Genomic DNA, 22,701 nt, shown 5'->3' with positions numbered 1-22,701 from the left:
ATGAACATAGTTCACTATGAAATGAAGCAAGGAACTTGGCATTTATACATTGTGAGTCAATTTTGACATCAGCCTGGATTGGGAATTGACTGGAAGGTTTTGGGGTTGGACTGTGGCTCCGCTTGATCCAGAGGCATGCATGAGCAATACTTCCCTTTGGGCTTTGGCCATTAATTTGTGGAATGGTGCAAGAACTGGAAAGGAAAATTGAGAGACTGCCTTGGATTTCCTCACGTCCTGTTGAATCAAAAAGCAGTGGGAGGCCCTTTCCTTCCTGACAAAGGCCTCATCCCTTCACATGAAATTCCCAGCATCTGTCTCCATGTTAGGGACAGTCCCCTCCTTAACCCATACTTTAAATCGGTGGTCACCTCTGGGCGAGTATCTATGTTCTGCCTATTCCAGGTGTTTTCCAGGCCACTTCCCCTGATTATGTAATTTTGATCAAATCCAGATGCTGCAGAATGCTTGATAGAAGAGGTCAAATGGCATTTGAGAAGAAACGCATTTCTGTATTCATGACTTTGGTTTAATTTCCTGTATGGGCCTTGTCTGCCAAAGTTGCATGCTCATGGCTGCAAGGTGGGGACACTAGAGGGAAACACACCAGTACTTCAGGACAGCTGAGGAAGATGCCCTCCTCCCCCAGTGTACTTTTCCTCCTTAGCTTATTGATTATGTGTCAGCTGGTTTCTATTTATAAGTTTCTCTCTTTTTGTAATGACAACATCCACAGTCATTGTGAGAAATATGCCCCAGAAACAATGAAGAAAAACAATGAAGAGGCCCTGGCCGGTTGGCTCAGCGGTAGAGCGTCGGCCTAGCGTGCGGAGGACCCGGGTTCGATTCCCGGCCAGGGCACATAGGAGAAGCGCCCATTTGCTTCTCCACCCCTCCGCCGCGCTTTCCTCTCTGTCTCTCTCTTCCCCTCCCGCAGCCAAGGCTCCATTGGAGCAAAGATGGCCCGGGCGCTGGGCATGGCTCTGTGGCCTCTGCCTCAGGCGCTAGAGTGGCTCTGGTCGCAATATGGCGACGCCCAGGATGGGCAGAGCATCGCCCCCTGGGGGGCAGAGCATCGCCCCTGGTGGGCGTGCCGGGTGGATCCCGGTCGGGCGCATGCGGGAGTCTGTCTGACTGTCTCTCCCTGTTTCCAGCTTCAGAAAAAAAAAAAAAAAAAAACAATGAAGAAAAATTTAAATTTTCACTACCCTTAGTTAACTGTTGTTCATGTTATGGTGTAGTTCCTTCTGAACTTTTTTCTTTAAAAAAAATTTTTTTTTTTTACAGAGACAAAGAGAGACAGAGAGAGAGAGAGAGGGATAGACAGGGACAGACAGGAACGGAGAGAGGTGAGAAGCATCAATCATTAGTTTTTCATTGCGCATTGCGACACTTTAGTTGTTCACTGATTACTTTCTCATATGTGCCTTGACCGCGGGCCTTCAGCAGAACGAGTGACCCCTTGCTCGAGCCAGCGACCTTGGGTCCAAGCTGGTGAGCTTTTGCTCAAACCAGATGAGCCCATACTCAAGCCAGCGACCTTGGGCTCAAGTTGGTGAGGCTTGCTCAAATCAGATGCGCCTGCGCTCAAGCTGGCGACCTCAGGGTCTCGAACCTGGGTCCTCAGCATTTCAGTCTGACACTCTATCCACTGCACCACCGCCTGGTCAGGCAAGAGAATCACTCTTTACCTAATAGTTTTACTTACTAGAACAGCAATAACTTGTGATTTCTGCTTAACTGGCTTGCTAAATTGACCCTTGCCCTGCCTGCCCTCCCCACAGCTCAGCGACAGGCCCCACGCCACTGCCATACACGCAACACTGCTCTTGCCACCGGAGTTGCAGCCCCACTGAAGCATCGTGTTTCTTTCCAGATCTGTTTAGGTTAGATATACTTCTTGTTTTAATTACTTGGTTAATATGAAACCAGTGAAATCTAAATGTGAAAGGAATTCTTTCTGTAAGAATAAATGCTTTAGACAGACTCAGTAAAGGCAGGTAACTTTAAAAATTGCTACTGGATTAGGGGTGATTAAGGCAACTGTGGACAGTTGGAAGGGATGCACAAGGATACATAGCAAATGGCTCGGAATTCTCCCTGCCCCTGCGGACAGTGAGCCGAGGGGGGTGGTGCGTGCGGTAGGACTTGCAGAAGACACTGGAAGGGTGGGCTTTGGCCCTACAGTCAGGACGAGCAAGCCAGTGTACGTTCCAGGGCGGCGGGAGAGCATATTTTAATTAAGGTTTACTTTATCAGTAATATAAAAGCTAGAATTGAAAGACCTTTGTTATTTATGTTCTGTTGGTTTATTCCAAAGAGATATTTTAGAGAATGTCTATTTCTGAGTGTTGCCCAGTCATGTTTCTGGAAGTTTAGCTTAGTCCCTCACATATCTTTGGTACCTCCAGTGGGCTTTCTTTTCTTTTAAGTGAATGCTGCAGAATCAGGCCTATCCTTGAGATAGATTTTATTACCTAAGAAAAGATATTTGAGCATCCTCTAAATCTATAGAGAGAAAAATTGAAACAATTTTGTTTTGTTACCATTTGGGTTTGGCTTAAGCATGTGGTAGGCAGATCCTTTCATTCTTTTCAAGTTAGAATCCCCTTCTTTTTTAAAAAAAGTTTGATTTCTTATTGTAGTTTCCTTAAATGGTATTCAGAATTCGTTCTATAATATCCTTACAACTACTAAGATCTACTTGCAGTAGATGTGCTGGTTTCAAAGAAGCCTTGTGCCTATTTGTAATTATTAGAGAAATTCTAGAGCATTTGAGCACAGTTCAAGAAAAAGAAAGGCAAGAAGAAACTTCAGGAGAAAATAATGCACTGTTTGACCCTGCAGTGACTAATAATCACACATTCCTAATACAAGAGATGGTGACTGGTTTTCAACATTTAGAATCTTCCTGTATACAAAACATGAAAGATTTTATTGCTACAGAATAGAAGACACTTATTAACTTGCACAAGGTAACAACGAACAGAGTGAGGAAAGCTGGAAGGAAGGTTATAACATTCGTGTCTTATGAGGAAGATACATGCTCGCAAAAATTAAGGGATATTTCAAAATGAATATGAAACGATAAAATAGCCCCTAATTTTTGTGAGCAGTATAGTTGAGAGATGCTGTCTCTAGCTGGTAGAACAGGAAATAAGGTGTAGCCTGACCTGTGGTGGCGCAGTGGATAGAGCGTCGACCTAGAGCACTAAGGTCACTGGTCCGAATCCCTGGGCTTGCCTGGTCAAGGCACATACAACAAGCAAGCAGTGAACAACCAAAGTGAAGCAACTATGATTTGATACTTCTTGCTGCCCCCTTTTCTGTAAAATCAAATAAAATCTTTAAAGAAAGAGAGAGAAAGAAAGAAAAGGTGTAAGTCTGTTTCAAAAAAATATAGAAAGCTACCTAGTAGAGGATAGCGCAGGAGAGCTGGGGGAGGGGCGCAGGGGGTGTGTGATACAGCTTATGTTCGGAGAGAGGGAAATGGTCACCAAGAAAAAGAGCTGTTGCCCCCGGTGTAGAAGAGAGTGGATGGAAAACGTTGGTCTTTATTAAAAGCCCTTCTGTAATATTTGATTTTTAAATTATGTGCATATGTTAACTTTAATACATTTTAAAATGTTTTAAAGCAAGGAACTTTCTCTCCATGTTATAACATAAGAAGTGGCAGACTTATGAGGATTGACTGTTCCATTTCTAACTGAATTCATTCTGAATTAATGAATTTGAAAGGCTTAAACTATTTGGGAACATCACCTTGGAATGCAGATACTTAGTGTCTTTCACAAGCTTTGGGAAAGGAAGAGGCCATTTTTTACTCCACCTTTCTTATTAGTATCTAATGCACACAGGTGTTAAGAAACAAAACAGCCTGACCAGGCGGTGGCGCAGTGAATATTGCGTCGGTCTGGGATGCAGAGAACCCAGGTCTGAGACCCCAATGTCGCCAGCTTGAGCGCGGGCTCATCTGGCTTGAGCAAAAAGCTCACTAGCTTGGACCCAAGGTCGCTGGCTTGAGCAAGGGGTTACTCGGTCTGCTGAAGGCCCACAGTCAAGGCACATATGAGAAAGCAATCACTGAACAACTAAGATGTCACAACGAAAAACTAATGATTGATGCTTCTCATCTCTCTCCGTTCCTGTCTGCCTGTCCCTATCTATCCCTCTCTCTGACTCTCTCTCTGTCCCAGTAAAATAAATAAATAAATAAGGGATGTATAATTCTGGAAGTACAGACTTTTTTTGCTACTGAAAATAACATTAATTTTCCCCCTAATTATTCTTTTTTTCATTTCCCTGTTTCTCTTGCAGAAGCCCTCCAAAGGCCAGTTGCGTCGGACTTCGAGCCCCAAGGTCTGAGCGAAGCAGCTCGGTGGAACTCCAAGGAAAACCTTCTTGCTGGTCCCAGTGAAAATGACCCCAACCTTTTCGTTGCACTGTATGACTTCGTGGCCAGTGGGGATAATACTCTGAGCATAACTAAAGGTAAAAGGGCCGGGGCAGCAGGTGACCATTGTGGGGAGCCAGAGATTGGGGGGACTGTGGCAGGATTGTTCACCCCTTGGCTGAGTAAAAAAGCAGATTTAAAGTTTGGAATGCAGAAATATCCAAAAAAAATAACAGCATCTTTATAAGAGAGTCATTTCCCTTGAGAGAAATTCCTGTACAGTAGTCCTTTGCAAAAACAGAGCCTTCCTTATTTTTTACTGAAAAAGACACCTGGACCAAACACTGAAACACTTTTTAAAAAAGAAAAAGTATTTTTTCCCCTAAAAAGCTTTATTATATTAGGAACAAAGCACTTGAGTAAACAAAAATAATAGATTTATAAACACTGAGGCCCTATGTTTTATCTCTATATTCAATACAAACAGGGAGCTTCATATAAAATGTACTCTTTACACACTTAAAATGCTTATATTGAAGTGGACTGTTACAATGAAGTGTAGGTACTTAGGAATTTGGAGGTTTTTAGTAATCAAACAAGACTGAGTGAGTGGGAGTGAATCAGCCTTGGAAGCTGACGTGTCTGATTTGGTTCTTGTTTTCGCAGGTGAAAAGCTCCGGGTCTTAGGCTACAATCACAATGGGGAATGGTGTGAAGCCCAAACCAAAAATGGCCAAGGGTGGGTCCCAAGCAACTACATCACCCCCGTCAACAGTCTAGAGAAGCATTCCTGGTACCACGGGCCTGTGTCCCGCAATGCCGCCGAGTACCTGCTGAGCAGCGGGATCAACGGCAGCTTCCTGGTGCGGGAGAGCGAGAGCAGCCCTGGGCAGAGGTCCATCTCACTGAGATACGAAGGGAGGGTGTACCACTACAGGATCAACACTGCTTCTGACGGCAAGGTGGGGCCCCAGCCTCGCAGCTGATGGGCGGGCGGGCTGGGAGGGGAGTCTTTGGCCAGGAGGACCCAGAGGGCCTGCTGCTGGGTTGGTAAGTTACTGGAACAAAGCTCAGCCAAGAAGATGTCTGAAGAAGCTTTCCAGTAAACAGCAGGTGTCAATTTATTAACCTTATGAAAGTCGTTCTACTGAGGATTGATTGCATGATACTGCAAGGGCTGGGGTGGTTCTCAAATTGTCCTGCTGGACTTTTGTTGTTAGCAGCTCTGTAAGATAGGTAGGGGATCTCTTGGGCCTCATGCATACCTCTTACGTTAAGATTCTTCTTTGTAAAAAGTTCCTTATGATAGTAATTTGTCTTCAATAAGAAAAATTCAGACAAAGATGGATATTTTAAAAGTGAAAAGCCACCTTAATAGCACCTCCTCCAAGTAAATCTGATATATAGCCTTCTTTCTGTAGATAAAATTGTTTGTGTGTGTGTCTGTACACAGTTTTTATACAAAAACAGGATCATGTTATACCTGTAGATGTTGAAACCCAAACTGTAGTTTTGTAAAGAAGTGGAGCTACTGCCCTGAATGGGTAGCTCAACTGGCTAGAGCGTCGTCCCTGTACGCCAAGGTTGTGGGTTCAGTCTCCGGTGGGGCACATAGAAGTCAACCAATGAGTGCACGAATGGGTGGGACAGTGGAGCAGTGCTTTTCTCTCCCTCCCTCCCTCTTTCTCTCTTAAAAATAAAATATTGCAATACAAAAATTTAAAAGAAGTTGATATACTATATCATTTTGTGATTTTCATATAAAGTCCTTAAGAGTCCCTGAAGGGAAGGGAGGGAGGAGCATTTACTGAGTTCCTGCTGTGTGCTGGGGCATTTTTCTATCTTTCTCTCTTTTAAACTTCACCTCAGTCATTCTTCAGGACAGGTATTGCTGTCATCTGCATTTTTGCATTAAGGAATGGATGCTCAAGAGGGGGGGCATTTCTTGCCCAGGTTACCTAGCGAGTGTTGATGGCACTAAGCTGCGATCCCGGTCTGTTCTGCTGCACTGCTGCTCTGTCGCTGAGGGTGTGGCGAGGCGGGTTGTGGGGGTGGGGCCAGATGGTGTGTGTATTCTTTTTTTGTTTTGTTTGTTTGTTTGTTTGTTTTACAGAGACAGAGAGAGAGAGTCAGAGAGAGGCATAGACAGGGACAGACAGGAACGGAGAGATGAGAAGCATCAATCATTAGTTTTTCCTTGCACGTTTCAACACCTTAATTGTTCATTAATTGCTTTCTCATATGTGCCTTGACCGCGGGCCTTCAGCAGACCGAGCAACCCTTTGCTCGAGGCAGCGACCTTGGGCTCAAGCTGGTGAGCTTTTTGCTCAAACCAGATGAGCCTGTGCTCAAGCTGGCGACCTCGGGGTCTCGAACCCGGGTCTTCCACATCCCAGCCCTACGCTCTATCCACTGCGCCACCGCCTGGTCAGGCATATTCTTTAATAATATGTAATGCATGCACATGGCTTGGAGGAAATTAATTCATGTAAAGTAATTGTCTTCTAATTTAGTATCCTGCCCAGAGGTGACCACTGCAACCAGTTTCTTCCAGAGTTAACCCAATGTTTACATTTAAAAAACAAAACGGTGCATCTTACACACTGTCCTGCATTTTGCTTTCCCACCAGATAATATATTTTGGAGATTGTTTATGGCGGCACATTTCGAGCTGCCTCATTCTTACTAATGATGCCCAGCGTGGCTGGGCCATCATTTATTTAAGCCGTCCCCTGCTGGTGGATGTTTAAGTTGTTTCCAATCTTATGCTGTTATAAATAATGCTCTTATAAGGTGGCTTTCAAACCTTTTTAAAAAATCATGGCTTGCTGTTAAAAAACATTTTATATCACCAGTCAATACATTAATAACAACAGGTTTGTGAAGCCCTGCTTTACTCTTAGTATATGTAATGCACTCGGATATTTTGTATTCTATTCTTTTCTGAAGTTTTGTTTTGTTTTTTAAATTCTGGTCATAATCCACCAAACTGATTCATAGACCCCTTGGTGGGTCGTGTCCTGCAGTGTGGAAACACTGTACATACTTCTCAGTGGACAGCGGAGTGTGTGCAAGAGAAGCCGCCAGACCTGAGGGAAGACCCTGCATTCCATCTGTGTAGACCACACCCAGTTGCCTTCTGGGGGAATGGTGCAAGTGGGTTTCCTCCCAGAAGGTGGGAGAGTGCATGTCTTTCCTCACCCTCAGCAGCGTGTTAGCGGACTTGGGAAAACATTTCTTACTGATGAGTAAAGCTCATATCTTGTTATGTTTCATGTGCATGTATCATATTTTGAGTGATCCCTATGCCATTTATTAAACTCATCTTTTCCTACATATCTTAAATACACCAAATTTACACACGTATTTAGGTCTTTTGATCTCTCTTTCATTGGTCGGTCTGTCTGTGCATACGTGTGCCAATACCAGACTTTTAATTAATCATGGCCTTGTAATATTTTAATATCTAGTAGGGCTTTTCTTTAGCGTTTTTATGACTATCCTCACACATTCATACAAATGCACATACTGTGTGTGTCTATAATATACATATTTAATGTTCTTTTTTCACACGTTAACGGCTTGTGGCCAAAGTCCTGTTGCCAGTATCTATCTGATGCTTTTTGCAATGGCAGACATCTTTGTATCAGCACTGTAGTTTGTACGACAGACAGCATAGTCTGCTGTTGATGTGTGGAGGTTAGTCTTAGGAGTTTGCTTTTTGGGTCATTGTTCCTATCCCAGATGGTGAGCGAGGTCCTTCCATTTTGCAGGATGTATTCCAGGGTGGTGGGCCCTTTAAAACCTTGCCTTCAGACACCAAGGGTGGCTTTTTAATGACTTAGAACAGCAGAGTGAACCTAGAGAGGGTGATTTCATGCAGCTGCCACATTGCTTCTCTTTGGTGCTGTTTATACAAGGTAAGCCTGCTGCACCATGCCATCCGTTGAGATTTGTAGTGAACAAGGCAGTGGTCTCTTTTCTCTGGAGTTGTTTAGTCAGCATCCTTGCAGGCAGATGGAGGCCGGCCTGGTCTACTCAAAGGGAAAGAGCAAGATCTATGTGTGGGATGCATGATTTGCAGAGTTTGAGAGTCAGCCCCTGAGGAAGACAAACCCTCTTTCTAGAAACCGGTGTGTGCCAGGGGCTCCATGCTCTCCAAGTGGAGCACAGGAGACTCCTCTGACCAGGCAGTGTCCCCCACTGAGCAGCTGACCCAAGTGTCCGAGGCCTCTTGCCCTTCTCCCTCCCCGGCAGACATCCTCCCTTCAGCGGTCTGAGTACTGGAGCCTTCAGGGCCCGTGGCGCCCTCAGGCAGATGATCTGTGGAAGCTCCTCTCTGTGAGGGCTGTACTTGAGGGGACCTTGCTGGGCGGGTGGGATCCTCTTCCTAGAATGAACGGAGCCGCATCAGAACGGAGAGGTACCGCAGTGATGCCTGAGACTGCGGCTCAGCCTTGACAGCCGCTCACGCAGAGCTTTGCTGCGACCCTTTTTGGATTTCTAAGGGGAAAATGCAAGGTTCGTAGGGGGGCAGGCTGGGTTGACCAAGTTTCTTATTTTCAGATTAGCTAATCTTTAGAAAACAACTGAATTTCAAAGATTCTTCTCTAAGGCCCCGGAGGATTCTTTCTGTCCCGCCCTCTTGGCTCTGGCGCGCCTCTCTTGCTGTGTCCCAGGACTTTCAGCAGCAGCTAGAGCCGGTCAGCCCAGCACCTCCAGCTTAGGGCCCAGAGCGAGGACTCGGGTTTAGGGTTGGACACCAGACCGAGCCACTGCTGTTTCCTAAGAGTCTTGAGAGCCTAGAAATGTTCAGATGCCCTGGGATTTAGTTGTCATTCTCCTATGCTTTTTCCAAATTTGTGATCTTCTGCCAACACAGTGAAATTAGACGGATTTTTCTCCACCACCCCTGCCTCAGTCACTCTTAGTTCCCCTGGTTATTTGTGTCTTGCACTTTTACTCTATGGGTTGCCACTGTCAAGTTCCAGAGTTTCTTATAGCCCCTGATGGAGTCTCTTCTTCAAAGAGATGCCCAGCGACATTTATTTTCTCAGTCTGCTGAAGTGACAGGGTCAGGTTGACAGGAATGGAATTGGGCTGAAGCTTTAGCAGAGGTGGCAGGATGTGCCAACTGTGTAACCTCTGGGATTTAAGGATGTGCGCACCCTGGCAGTGGCTCAGCAGGCGCAGCACCCTGCGGAAAGCTGTGGGACCCGGCGACCTCCCCTCGGAGGGGACAGGGAGTGTTACTAAGTGCTGCCTTGCTGCCGTCGTGTGAGCCACTCTCTGGAAGGCTCCCGGCCATGGAGCTGTAAACGGCACATCCATGGGGGACTCGAGGTCTCAGGGAGCTACAGGGCACACAAGTCTAAGCTCCAGTGAGCCTGTGAGGTTGGCTGTCAGGAGGAAAGCTGTTTCTGTTGAGGTTCTCCGACCAGCCCTGCCTTTTGGGTTCCTGCATTAAGATCAGGAAGAGGCACGGCCCTGGCTGAGCACCCAGAGTGTTTGTGTAACAGGCTGCATAGCATGATGACGTGCTGTTCATAATGCTAATTTCACTTTCTTCTCTGAGCATGCCACAAATTCCTGATGGAGTTTACCCAGTTCACTAGCAAAAGCTGCTCAAAAACTAGGCCCTAATCAGGAGGAAGCCATCCGATGCCTTGATTGTAAGAAGATGGCTGTGCAGTGCATTTAAGGGAGAGTAGTTTTAATGTTTAATAAGTGTCGGTATATAAATTTTATGTTGAAAGATGAACTAAGTCACAGGGCCTATAAATTTAATTACCAAAAGGATAAAGTTTGCCCATTCAGTGAAATCTCCCATAACTCTTCTAACTGAGGAGGCTGTGAGAGAATCAAGTGAGACCAAGAACAAATTCTCCATGAACTAGGGCTTAGGGAGCTATTAGCATTCTATGCAATTGAAGGAACGCCATCTTTAGGTTGGGACCTCTTCTTTCAAGCTGAGGCCGAGAACTGGGTAGTAAGTCTGGTTCCAGCTGGCCTGCACTGTACTGTGCCAGTGATTTCCAAGGTTGGGCGGGGGTGCTTTGATTCCAGGGAGTGCCTGCCTTCTTGGAATGGCTTTCTCTCTTCTCGCCACTCCATGGTAGGGAAAACACTGTTGGCTGAGCCCCAGAGAAGAGGGCTTGGAGCATTGCAGCCTGAAGTGAAGTAACTGGATACCTGGCAGACTTTTTCAGAGACAGGGCTTAAGGGCTGTCCCCACGTCCACTCCGCCCTTGTGACCTGTGCTTGTTTCAGGACTGACACTGACAAGCGTGCTGTGCATGGGCCGGCTTGGCCGTCTGACTTCACTCCCCTAACCCCACCAACATGAGCGTGTCACCTAGCGTGTCCTCAGAGCAGTTTATGTCTAGGTTTCTCCCCGCTGCTCTCAAGTATAAAAACGGGGCCTCCTGGTGGGCCTCCTCCTCCCCCCGAAGGTCCTGCCATTCGGAGGCACCCTCTTGCAGAGGTACAAGTTCTCCAGAGCTGCGGAGTCTTTCTGGACAATTCCTGGTTTGCTCAGAGATTGATCTTAGTAGGATTGCTACCAAAAAGCTGTAGATTATAAACCTCTAAGCCACAGTTTGCCGTTGGCTGGCCTGAGTTTTAGCAATTCGATTTTGTCATCTCACCGAGCAGCAAAAAGCAAAAAAAGAAAAAAATCCTTTTAATGAATCTTATTTGCCCTGTTAACCCTTTTAGTAGTACAAACGTTCATGTATGTCCTCGTGTCTCCTGACCATCCAGAGTACAATCGTACATGGATAAGGCAACATTAAAAAAAGGCAAATGTATGTTCTTGTTTCCATAAATTGGTTATCAAACAAACATGATTTTTTAAGTTAATAAAACTGTAACAAACTAATTTCATTTTTTGAAAAACTCCCAGGGCTCAGTGAGCATGAAAAAAAAAACCTCACTATTCAAAGAATTAAGGGTTATAGAAGGAGTCAGCTTGTATATTTGTTATTATTTTCTTCTTTTAGAGTATTTTAATTACCTGATATCACCACATACAGGAAGTAATGGAGCCCACCATAGCCAGCAGCCGAGGCCTTGGCCTGCCATGTGTGTTTCAGGCTTCTTTCCCTTTGGTCTGTAAAGTAATGAGCTGTTACAGCGACAGCTGACTGGTCCTGTTCCTCTTTCTCCCTCCGGCCCGGGCATCGTCACTGTTCCCAATCTGTATTCTCCTTCCCACGTCTTTGCAATCTGGGCAGGTCTTAGGAACACCTCGTTGTGATTTTAAGTATCCTTTCTACCTTCTGGATCATTAGCTGCCTTAGTAAGCCAGTAGATTCATTTATTTGCCTGGAGCCCACATGTTCTGTCAGGATTTTAATGTGGAATCGATTCCCGCACCACATCACTGAAGCAGAAGAAAAAAGATAGCTGTCACCGTCCACACTGCTGCCCTCTGCGGCCTTCCTTTGCCCGCCCATCTCTGTCGTCGGGATGAGACCTCGTGGAGGGCTCCTTGTGCAGGCGCTGTCAGCTGTACATCTCAGCGAGGGACACGGGTTTGTGTCTGAGGCCATCTCCGCTTCCCAGCTGAGCTGAGGGAAAGGCGGCAGGGCTCTGCAGCCCTCTGCCCGCTGTTCCAGGTGCCCCGCGGGGGCGTGGGCGTGGGCGTGGGCGTGGGCGTGGGCTACTGCTGGGCCTTCGCTGCTGCTTACTCCGCCCACATTGAGGGGCGGGAAGATTTACGGCTGTATTTTCTTAATCTCTGATTGTTGATTTCTAGATAACTGTGATTATAAGTAATAATAAGTTTTAATAAGGATAATTATTTTTAGAAATGTATTTTCTAAACATTTCAACAGAACCACAAAAAGAGCAAAAACTTTTTTTTTCATTTTGTAGCGGTAACTACTATGTTGAATAGTATTTATTTTCTAGTATCCACCTTCGTATTATCTCTCCCCAAATTCCTTGTTACTTTCACTCAACATCCAGCTCTAAAAAATCAGCAATACCTGTTACGTCCTGTTTTTCACTAATATAATCAGGTGCTATTGAGTACCTGTTACGTGCTCACTTCTTATTTTTACATCGGGGATAAAGGATGAAAATGGATAGCTTGCAGGGGTCCCCAAACTTTTTACACAGGGGGCCAGTTCACTGTCCCTCAGACCATTGGAGGGCTGCCAAATACAGTGCTCCTCTCACTGACCACCAGTGAAAGAGGTGCCCCTTCCAGAAGTGCAGTGGGGGCTGGATAAATGGCCTTAGGGGGCCGCAGTTTGGGGACACCTGGTAGGGCTTAGCTCTCACGAAGCTGGCATTCTAGCAGGTGGAGACAGACAAGCTGATACAACGGAATTCTTAGTGGTGAGTGTGGTACAGAGAAGGAAGACAGGTGATATGACTAGTGCGGGTGATGGCTGCAGATGGGGCAGTCAGGGAAGACTCCATGGATGTTTACACTGGGCTCAGATGGTCAGAGACCAGGCATGTAAGGATTAGGTAGGTGCAGTGTTTCCATCAGGGAGCGATGCAAAGACCCTGGGCCTTTTACTGCATCTTTCTCCTTTAGCAAGTAAATTATAGCACGTGAGCACATGGTCCTATGTGGAGAGCCATTTATCTGAGGTTTCTATGTGTTAAATTAAGGCTCAGCAGCTGAGTGGAGTCGTTTGAGCTTGCGATTGCTCTGTGGACTGAAGGCTGTCCCTGTTTTCCCCAGCTTTACGTCTCCTCAGAGAGCCGCTTCAACACATTGGCCGAGCTGGTTCATCATCACTCCACTGTGGCGGACGGGCTCATCACCACTCTCCACTACCCAGCCCCCAAGCGCAACAAGCCCACTGTCTACGGCGTGTCCCCCAACTACGACAAGTGGGAGATGGAGCGCACGGACATCACCATGAAGCACAAGCTGGGCGGGGGCCAGTACGGGGAAGTGTACGAAGGCGTGTGGAAGAAGTACAGCCTGACGGTGGCCGTGAAGACTCTTAAGGTAGGGTGTCCCTGCTGGCGGCCAGACATGGCGCATTGAAGGGGCTCTGCGCTCGGGGCCTCAGCCAGACATGGTGCGCTGTCTGCTGCGCGTGGCGGTGCCCCTTTCCGGCACCTGCGTGCTGCACACACCTCCCAGGGCTCGCTGGTGCGGAGGAGTTGGCTCTGCAGCCTCTTCTCGTCCGTTTCTTTGTGCATGTTGAATCATTCTCATAATCGCAGCTTGTTTCCACATATGGTGAGAGCTGAGAAATGCTGTGGGTTTTGGTGTAAAAAGATTAGTCATTTTCTTTCTATGGTAAGAGTCTTTTGAAGCCGTGGGTTTCCGTTCTGTCTGTGTGGCATTTGAATCACTTCCTATTGAGAGTTAAGGGAAGGAGAGACATAAAAACCTTAAGTTTTGAAAGAAGATATAACCAAAATGCATTTGACATTTCTGTGGATTTTTTTGGCAGATTTGAATGGCAGGTGCTGTTTTGTTCCTAGCAGGTACCTGTTCTCTTTCTTGTGTGTCCAGACTTTCTGAGTTAAGGGAACACTAATTAAGGCTTCTTACTAACTGAGACCACCCCACCCCCCTTCTTTCCTGTTATCTGTGGCTTTTGCCCTCTCAACTAATGCTTAGTGTTTTGAGTTTCAGGGGCAGTTTTTTTCTTTTAAGGACTTCCGGATCTTTAGGATGCCAGGGAAAGGGAGTTTTCCTTTGCAACTTCCTCACAATGTGATCCGTGTATTACCTATGGCGACAGTGTCCCCTAGTGTTGACCTGCATTATTTTCACTTGTTTTAAGTGAACTTCAACTATGCTGATATGTGCCCAGAAATTGAGAGGGAGTCCTTTTTTATAGCTAAAGAGAAAGAACAAAACCTCTGCTGCTGGGAAAAACGGACCCAGCTGTGTGTGTGCTTCTCAAAAGTCAGGTGCACACACCGAGACCTGTGCAGCCACAGTGCTTGTCTTTTAGGGACTCTGTCACTTCCCTGAGGCACAGTAAAATGGCAAGTGCAATTTCTGGCTAATATAAAGTGACACTTCAGAGCAAAGATTACATTCTCCAGTTCTAGAAACCAGAGGAGGCTTCCTGCCACTGTACAGAATGTGTTACCTTAGATTTGTCCTTGGGGCAACACTGATGCTCGTGAGGCAGCGGGTCACCTTGAGGACTCCTGGATATCTTCTCTTTTCTTTTTTTAAGTGAGAGGAGGGGAGATAGAGAGGCAGACTCCCGCATGTGCCCCGACCGGGATCTACCTGGCAACCCTCGTCTAGTGCCAGTGTTCAGATCAACCGAGCTATCCTCAGTGCCTGAGACCGATGCTCAGACCAAATGAGCCACTGGCTGTGGGAGGAGAAGAGACAGAGAAGGGGGAGAAGGAGGGGGAAAGGAGCAGATGGTCTCTTCTCCTGTGTGCCCTGACTGGGCATCAAACCTGGGACGTCTGCATGCCAGGTTAATGCTCTATCCACTGAGCCGACTGGCCAGGGCCTGGATATTTTCCAGATCGGATTTTTTAAATTTAAATCTGATTGATTGATTGATTGATTGATTGATTGAGACAGGAACATTGGTCGAGCTGCTCCTGTATGTGTCCTGGCCGGGGAATTGAACCGGCAGCCTCCATGCTGGGATGACACCTCAACCAGCCGAGCTATCCGGCCAGGGTTTTATTTATTGATTGATTTTTAGAGACAGAAGAAAGAGGGCGGGGGGAGGGAAGCAGTCATTTGTTGTTCCACTCAGTCGTGCCTTTATTGGTTGCTTCCCGTGTGTGCCTTGACTGGGGATCGAACCCGCAACCTTGTTGTTTCGAGACAATGCTCTTAACTGCCGAAGCTAACCAGCCAGGGCAATTTTTAAAATTTTTAATAGGTATTTATTGAGTTCCTCACTTGTATTTGCTAAACCCTGGGCTTAACCCTGGGTTTGTGAAAGTGAATTAGATTTCTTCACTTCAGGCTAGTCTGCGTAGTTAGAATGGTCTAGTTCGTGGTAGATGGTCTAGTTAGTAGGAGAATTAGACAGGCGTAACATTAATTGTAGTGCAGTGTGATAGGGCCATGTTAGAGAAACAGGTGGAGGGCAGCCAGGGCCCAGCATGTCAGAAGGCTTCAGCCCGGCTCTCACGGTCAGGCGCGGACAGGGAGGACGAGTGCGTGTGCTGCAGTGTCTCAGTTCAGTGCACAGTTGAGGACACGGCCAGGGCCTTGACCAGCTTGAGAACCTGTTAAAGGCTTAGGCATCACCCACACCTTTGCCAGGATTTGCAAAAGTGAAACAAGGAAGAATAAAAGTACGAAATCCAGGTGAGCTTGTTTGAAAACTCCAAAAAGTACAAAATCCAGGCGAGCTTGTTTGAAAACTCCAAAAAGTATGAAATCCAGGCGAGCTTGTTTGAAAACTTCAAGCTGTGGGTCTTGCACAGCTTGAAGGGTGGGGAAACAGCCCAGGAGCCGAAGCTGTGGTGTGTTTCTGGGGGGCGGAAGGGGGCTTCAGTAGGGACCTCCTGGAATTCGGGCACTGGTGTTTTCTTATGCCAGTGAATCCGGGTTATCCACAAGGGGAGGTTTTAGAATATGCTTCTCTAATGGTGTACTGTATTATTAAACTTTCTATTATTTTAATGAATTTCCCCAAGAGACTTATTACCTTATGGTCCCAAGTTACAGGATCTGGTTGCATGGAGTTCTGCGAGTAGTCACCCTAAGTCAGCAGTTCTCAACCTGTGGGTCGCGACCCCGGCGGGGGTCGAACGACCAAAACACAGGGGTCGCCTAAAGCCATCGGAAAATACATATTTACTATACAATACATTTTTAAGGCCATCAGAAAATACATATTTATTATACAATACATTTTTAAATAAAATATGTATTTCCGATGGCTTTAGGCGACCCCTGTGTTTTGGTCGTTCGACCCCCGCCGGGGTCGCGACCCACAGGTTGAGAACCGCTGCCCTAAGTGGTAGCCAGCCATTCAGGGAGAGAGAAATGCATCATCTTCTAGAGAGATGTTAATCCAAAATACAGTATAAGCAAGTACCAGATAAATGATCCCTCCTTCCCCCTCACCCTGCACAGAAAACGTGTTTCCACTTATCAGATAAGACTGGTGTCAGTATCTGAGCACTATCTCCACTACAGAAGCTGAGAACTCTGAGTGGGCTCTTCGTGACAGTAATGGCTGACGTTTATTGAGCTCTTACCACATGCCTGGCAGAGTTCTGGGCGTCTTGCCTGTAGCATCTCATTGAAACCATACAACAGCCTTGAGATCAGGGTAGTGCTCTTGCCACCATCTCGAAGCTGAGAAAGCTGAAGCAGGAGGAAGTTAGAACCTGGCCTGGAGTCCCACAGCCGGGAGGGAGCAGCAGGGCCGGGCTTCAAGTGCAGCCCTCCTGCTCCAGAGCCCACGTGCAGTGTGTTGTCATGCAGGTTCTTACTCCTCATGTATCGTGAAAAGTAGATACATAAACCGTGGCTGTGCAGCTTAAAAATCACCTTCTCTCTCCCCCTGTCACTTCCCTCGGAGGTTATGGACCTGATCTACCTTTCTCTTCCAGGCTCCTTAGAAAACTTTCGCAGCTCTAACTCAGCACCTCTTTGTTCCAGACCTCACTGGGCCCTCAAATCAGTCTCCTCTCCCTTCCTTTTTTGCCTGAATTGTATCGCTTGCCCCTCAAAGGACAGAGCCAGCTTCTCAACTAGCAGGGGGAACAAGGCCCTACTGTTAACTGTGACTCTTATGGAATCAGTAGGCTGCCTTGGGACCTAAAAGTTCAGGGCATAAGGAAGTAGCAGAAGAGAGCACAATAGAAGGAGGCACAAGGCTGACCCCTATGGATGGGACACTGGAATTACAGCCAGGGCCCGCTGATGGGAACTGTTTTGAGTTTTGATAACAAAAGTCCAGTGGGCTGGACTTCACCCTTGTTAAAGGCAGGATGTGCCTAAGAGAACCTTCAGGTACGAAAAGCCCCAAGTTTCATGTGAGCTGTATTCCAAAAGTTAGTTTGTAAGTCAGCTTTTTTCTGTGGAACAGAATTTGGAAAAAAACCTACTCTTTTAGTCTAGTCTAGTTGTAGTGTTACGATTGAGTCATAAGCTGACTTGACTAATTTACCCTGAAAATAGCGGAACACAACATTGTTATAAAATGTTGACTTAAAATTGTACCCAATTCTTTACCTATTTTTCAGATGGTAAGATACGCACTCTTGATTAAAAAAAAAATTTTTTTCTTTTAAATTAAAAAATTCATTTTAGAGAGGTGGCAGGGAGAGAGAGGGTGAGAGAGAGAGAGAGAAGGGAGAGGAGCAGGAAGCATCAGCTCCCATCTGTGCCTTGACCAGGCAAGCCCAGGGTTTCTAATGATGACCTCAGTGTTCCAGGTCGGCACTTTAACCACTGCACAGCCACAGGTCAGGCTACTCTTGATTTTTGTCTTTCCAGAACTAGTCCACGTGTGCATTGTTTTTGACCATACGGCAGTGTGCTGTAAACACTGCTCTGTGCCTTCTGTTGTCCACTTAACGTAACCTGACAGTTGATCCTTGTCAGCACATGTAAGGTGGTCTTGTTTCTGTGTGGCTGTTTTTAGTATTTACTAGCCCTCCAGGGCGTTAGTGTTCCTGGGATACTTGGCTCTTCGGGGCAGTGCCGTGGGGATGCTCCTCGTTGGCATGTACAGTGGAAGGTCCTGGTGGGTCAGCTCCTCGAGCAGAGCTGCTGGCTCAGGACCACGTGCATTTCTGGTCTTGATCCTACTCCCGATGCCTCCAAGGAGCTCACACCAGCAGGGTGTGCACTCCACCAGCGGTGTTGGGGAGCGCCTCACCAAACTCAGTATGCGTTTGTTTTGGGTTTTGTGTCCCCCCCCCCGAAAATAGGTCTTATTGGAGAGCTTCTGAAACAAGCAGAGAAGGAGGGGTTCCATGAAACATGCACGCTGGACAGTGCATGCAGTGGCTCGCTCACCTCGGAGGGGACTGTGCGCAGGGAGGGGCCCCTGTCGCCCGCTGCACTTGGCCTTGTAGAGGCTTCTCTTCTGGCCGCTTAGCTGGATACAGCAGCAGAGTTTGGGGGCCAGAGTTCTGGGGCTTCTGCGAGGTGGTTTCTTGTGGTCTTTTTGCTTAGGCTTCAAGTCCCACTTCTGGCTTGTGAGCCCCTTCCTCAGTCAGCTCAGAAACCCTCCACCTGTCCAGTGCTTTTCCACCTGATGGGTGAAAGGCGGTACTTCCCTGGGTTTTAACCTTGCTCACCTCACATTCGGGTAAAAACAGAAATAAGGGGAAACTGATCTCTCAGACAGGAGCCCTGGTCCAGGGCCAGGAGTCCCTGCCGAGAGGAGTCCCTGCCGAGAGGGAGGCAGAGAAGCCCTAGGAGTTGTGCTGCAGCAGTGGGGTGTGGAGCCCTTTGTAAAAACGGTTCTTTTTTATGATGTAGAATACCTGCTCTTCGGGGAGAGGCCAGTGAGCAGACGGGGTGAAGCTGGTTAGACTGTACCTGTGAGATGTCGAGTCTGTGAGAGTGTATCTGCAAGAAAGACAGAAAAACAGTGTTAAAGAACCGGTAATATATTTAGTCTAGCCAGGAGTGGAGACCAGCTGTCTTCGTAGTAGTGAAGGGAGTTCCGCAGACGGAGTGCTGACGGTGGTCTGGGCACTGCGCTTGGCCCCCTCTGCACGAGGTGGGCACGGTTGTTCTCTCCATCTCGTAGACGAGAAAGCAGCAGTTCAGAGATAACCTCTATGCCAGGGGTCCCCAAACTACGGCCCACGGGCCACATGCGGCCCCCTTATGCCATTTATCCGGCCCCCGCTGCACTTCCGGAAGGGGCACCTCTTTCATTGGTGGTCAGTGAGAGGAGCATAGTTCCCATTGAAATACTGGTCAGTTTGTTGATTTAAATTTACTTGTTCTTTATTTTAAATATTGTATTTGTTCCCGTTTTGTTTTTTTACTTTAAAATAAGATATGTGCAGTGTGCATAGGAATTTGTTCATAGTTTTTTTTATAGTCCGGCCCTCCAATGGTCTGAAGGACAGTGAACTGGCCCCCTGTGTAAAAAGTTTGGGGACCCCTGCTCTATGCTATCTGTTCTGTAAGTCACTTAGTGCGGTTACACAGTGGCAGAGCCTGGTCGGCATAACTCACCAGCCATCCTGTTCACCTCTTGGCTGTACTGCCAAAGGTTCACCCGCATCTGGACCAAGCCAGCAGTCCTTGTGAAGAGAGATCAGGTGACCCATCTCCCTCCCTAACAGACAAGTTTGAATTCACAGCTATACTCAGTGTTACTTTCACCCTAATTAATCAGAGTTAATTTTATTTTTCTATGTAACTGGAAGTATTCTCTTCCAAAAGATTATGGAAAGCTTTTAAGTAAAAGTGAAGGTGTGTAACAGTAGAGCATCAGGAATATTTCTGGATTATCACAGCTACCTGTAATACGCTGTTAGCAACTTGCAGTATAAATTGAACCATGCCTGATTCCAGCAGGGGGAGACAAGTTCAAACCAATTGGCCTGAAAGGAAAAAACAAGGATTGATTTATATTGTCCACACGTGTGCATTCATGTACGTGGGTAAATGGGGACAGACAAAAAGAGAAGACACCTTTGAAAGTTGTATTGTTCTTTGTACATGCCCAAGTGCACAGATCCTGAACACTGTTCTTAGAAGAAGAGAGTTGATAGCTGTGAGAGCAAACCATGTTTCTGAAATTATTTCACTGTCTGTCAGTTTGTTATGTGGTGCTTTAAAATAAAAAAACTCCACGTGTCTAGAAAACTTCATGGGGGCGTTACCTTTTGAACATATTGTTGGCCTAACAGAATTCTTAAAGCCCTTGGTCCTTACGTGAGTCGCATTGATTTCCCTTTCTGGCAGGCGTTGGCCCTCCAGCCTTTGACATTATTAGCCTGTCACCTTGGTAATTCAGAGCACTTCACGCCCAGAGAGGCATAGTCTGCTGAGCATGTTAAGAAGCAGAGAGGACTCAGAAGAATTAAACAGCCAATGGGTGGCAACAGAGATGACTCCTTTTGCCCATATAGCTTGGCACAAAGACTAGACTACCAGCGATGTTTAATTGATATTTAGAGCAGCTTGCCATTTTTAAAGAGCCATAAATTGTTTCTTAGTTTTGGTCTCAAGAAGCCCTAACCAAAGTGATAATGGGCTGCCACATAACCCATGGGTCATGCTTCACTTGTAAACACGACAGACCAAAGCAAGGAAATGCTAAGAAAGGTTGGCCCGTCCTCTGGAAGTCTTCCCTGAGTTCAGGGGCTAGGCGTGGGGAAGTCAAGCGAGGACCACGTCACGAACACTTCAGAGCGTTGTCTCCCGCAGGGGCAACAGTGTGTGAAGCATCCTTTCCTCTTGGGGGTTCTAGTTTTCAGACCTCACTTCCCATCTGCCAGGCAGCCCTTCTCTTCAGACAGACAAGGCTGCGTGTTGAAACTTGGGCAGTGGTGTGTCTTGCTTCCCCCATTGGTCTTCATATCCAGGTTCTCACCGCGAACAGACCATGTCATTTACCACCACCTGCTTCCTGTTTGAGGACAGTGGGTTCTGTAAGTCAGAAGAAGGTTTACCCAGTGTAAGCCGCACAGGTCTCCTGTGCGAGGGGGCCTACGGCGGGGCCAGGGCCCAAGGCCCAGTGCCCCGACTGCAGCAAGAGCAGCAGTTCCAACCTTTTCCATCTCGTGGCACACATGAACTAATTACTAAAATTTGGTGGCACACCAAGAAATATATTGTGCTTTTTGGCAATCTGACAAAAAAGAATAGGTGTAATTTTTTAAAATTCATTTATACCAGACAGCTGTTGTACTGGCCGTTGTCGTTTTTTAACTTGGCAGTCTAAGGGGAAAGTGGTCAGTGCTCCTGGTTAAATGAGCAGGCACTGCATGTTATTACCATTCTTGCGGCACACTGGTTGAAAATCGCTGGCTAGACTCAACCTATGTGAGAAACTGTAGGACTACCACGTTGGCTCTGGGCGTTTGCTAATGTTTTTGTCTCCCCTCTGCAAATCCTGTGAGCTTGCTGCTAAGAGCTCGTGACTTTGCTGGGGAGCCGCTAGTGAAGTTGACCGTGGCGGCTAAGTAACGGACCTGGCAGTGAGGTCCGCTGTTGAGAGCCCCGCCACACTCCATTCCTAGCACTTTCACGTCCTCAGTTTCTGCCATATTTTGAGGTGTCATTCTTTTTTGGTAGCACAATATCTTTTTGTGTCATCAGGGTCTCTTCCCGTAAAATAGGGTATATTTCAGATTCTTCCAAGTGATTTTTTTTTTGCGTTATGCATTTTAAGAAAACCAGCTGTTTCTTAGGGAAATAGTACCATGTTTGTGGCATTTGCCTGTACACATCTCCTTCATCCCCACAGACTCCACAAGGTGATGGAAACAAGTCTAGTCTGTGTAGCAGCCAGCGGACACAGGTCTCCAGCACACACAAGCCAGCCTTGATGTATTGCCCTGGGGGACAAGGCAGAAGTTCTGCACGGGGCGGTGGGGGGGTGTGCTGTCCAGGGGTGCTCGGCCGCTGTGGAACCTGACCGCACGGTGTGCTGGGCGAAACTGGATGGCCGGGCGACTGCCCTTTGAGGCTCAGCTTGTCCTAACCATTCACGGTGCACTTTCCCACTTAAACACATCCTTGTTGAAGTAATTTCACCTCTTTTCTGCAGGAGGACACCATGGAGGTGGAAGAGTTCTTGAAAGAAGCTGCAGTAATGAAAGAGATCAAGCACCCTAATCTAGTACAGTTACTTGGTGAGTGTGTGCAGCGCTTTTTATTTTTAAGGTTTTATTGATTTCTTGAAGTGGGGGGTGGGGGGGGAGAAAAAGAGAGAGGAGCGGGAAGCTTCAACTCGTAGCTGCTTCTTGTGTGCGTCTTGACCGGGCAAGCCCAGGGTTTCAGACCGGCAACCTCAATGTTCCAGGTCGATGATTTATCCGCTGCGCCTCCACAGGGCAGGCAGTGGGTACAGCGCTTTTCATTAAACCTCGGGTGGCACAGGTGCTGTTACAGCAGACGGGTGACTGGCACATTGAGATTGCTGATTTGGACATCTGTCCTCTACCAGCACTGGTGAAGGAGGCCTCTGTGGGATTGTGTGTGTTGGTGGGGACGTGAAAGGGAGGATGTTAGCACTTTAAATTGGTTCATAAAAGCAGTCAAATACAAATTGTAAATTGGCTTCTGAAACAAGAATTTTTATGCTTCTTCATTGAAGTGATTCTATAAGTAGATACTGTATAACCATCAGACATAACCAGTGGGGGTAAACAGTGACTTAGGCTGTTGGATGTGGTCCTGGCCT

General features: G+C 46.9%; 1 protein-coding gene across 2 annotated transcripts in view; it reads left to right on the top strand.

Annotated features, from left to right (window-relative positions):
* ABL1 (ABL proto-oncogene 1, non-receptor tyrosine kinase) overlaps positions 1-22,701 on the top strand; it is a 144,415-nt gene that overhangs the window by 108,521 nt on the left and 13,193 nt on the right. For both annotated transcript variants that reach the window (XM_066366890.1, XM_066366891.1), the window contains exons 2-5: positions 4,318-4,491; positions 5,060-5,355; positions 13,095-13,367; positions 22,066-22,150. In XM_066366890.1, the coding sequence (XP_066222987.1) occupies positions 4,318-4,491; positions 5,060-5,355; positions 13,095-13,367; positions 22,066-22,150 (828 nt within the window). The remainder of the gene's footprint in view (positions 1-4,317; positions 4,492-5,059; positions 5,356-13,094; positions 13,368-22,065; positions 22,151-22,701) is intronic.

The sequence above is a fragment of the Saccopteryx leptura genome, chromosome 2, assembly GCF_036850995.1.
Source record: "Saccopteryx leptura isolate mSacLep1 chromosome 2, mSacLep1_pri_phased_curated, whole genome shotgun sequence".
NCBI classification, from domain to species: Eukaryota; Metazoa; Chordata; class Mammalia; order Chiroptera; family Emballonuridae; genus Saccopteryx; species Saccopteryx leptura.
Note: the sequence above shows the minus strand (reverse complement) of the source record. Positions and strands in the feature narration are given on the sequence as shown.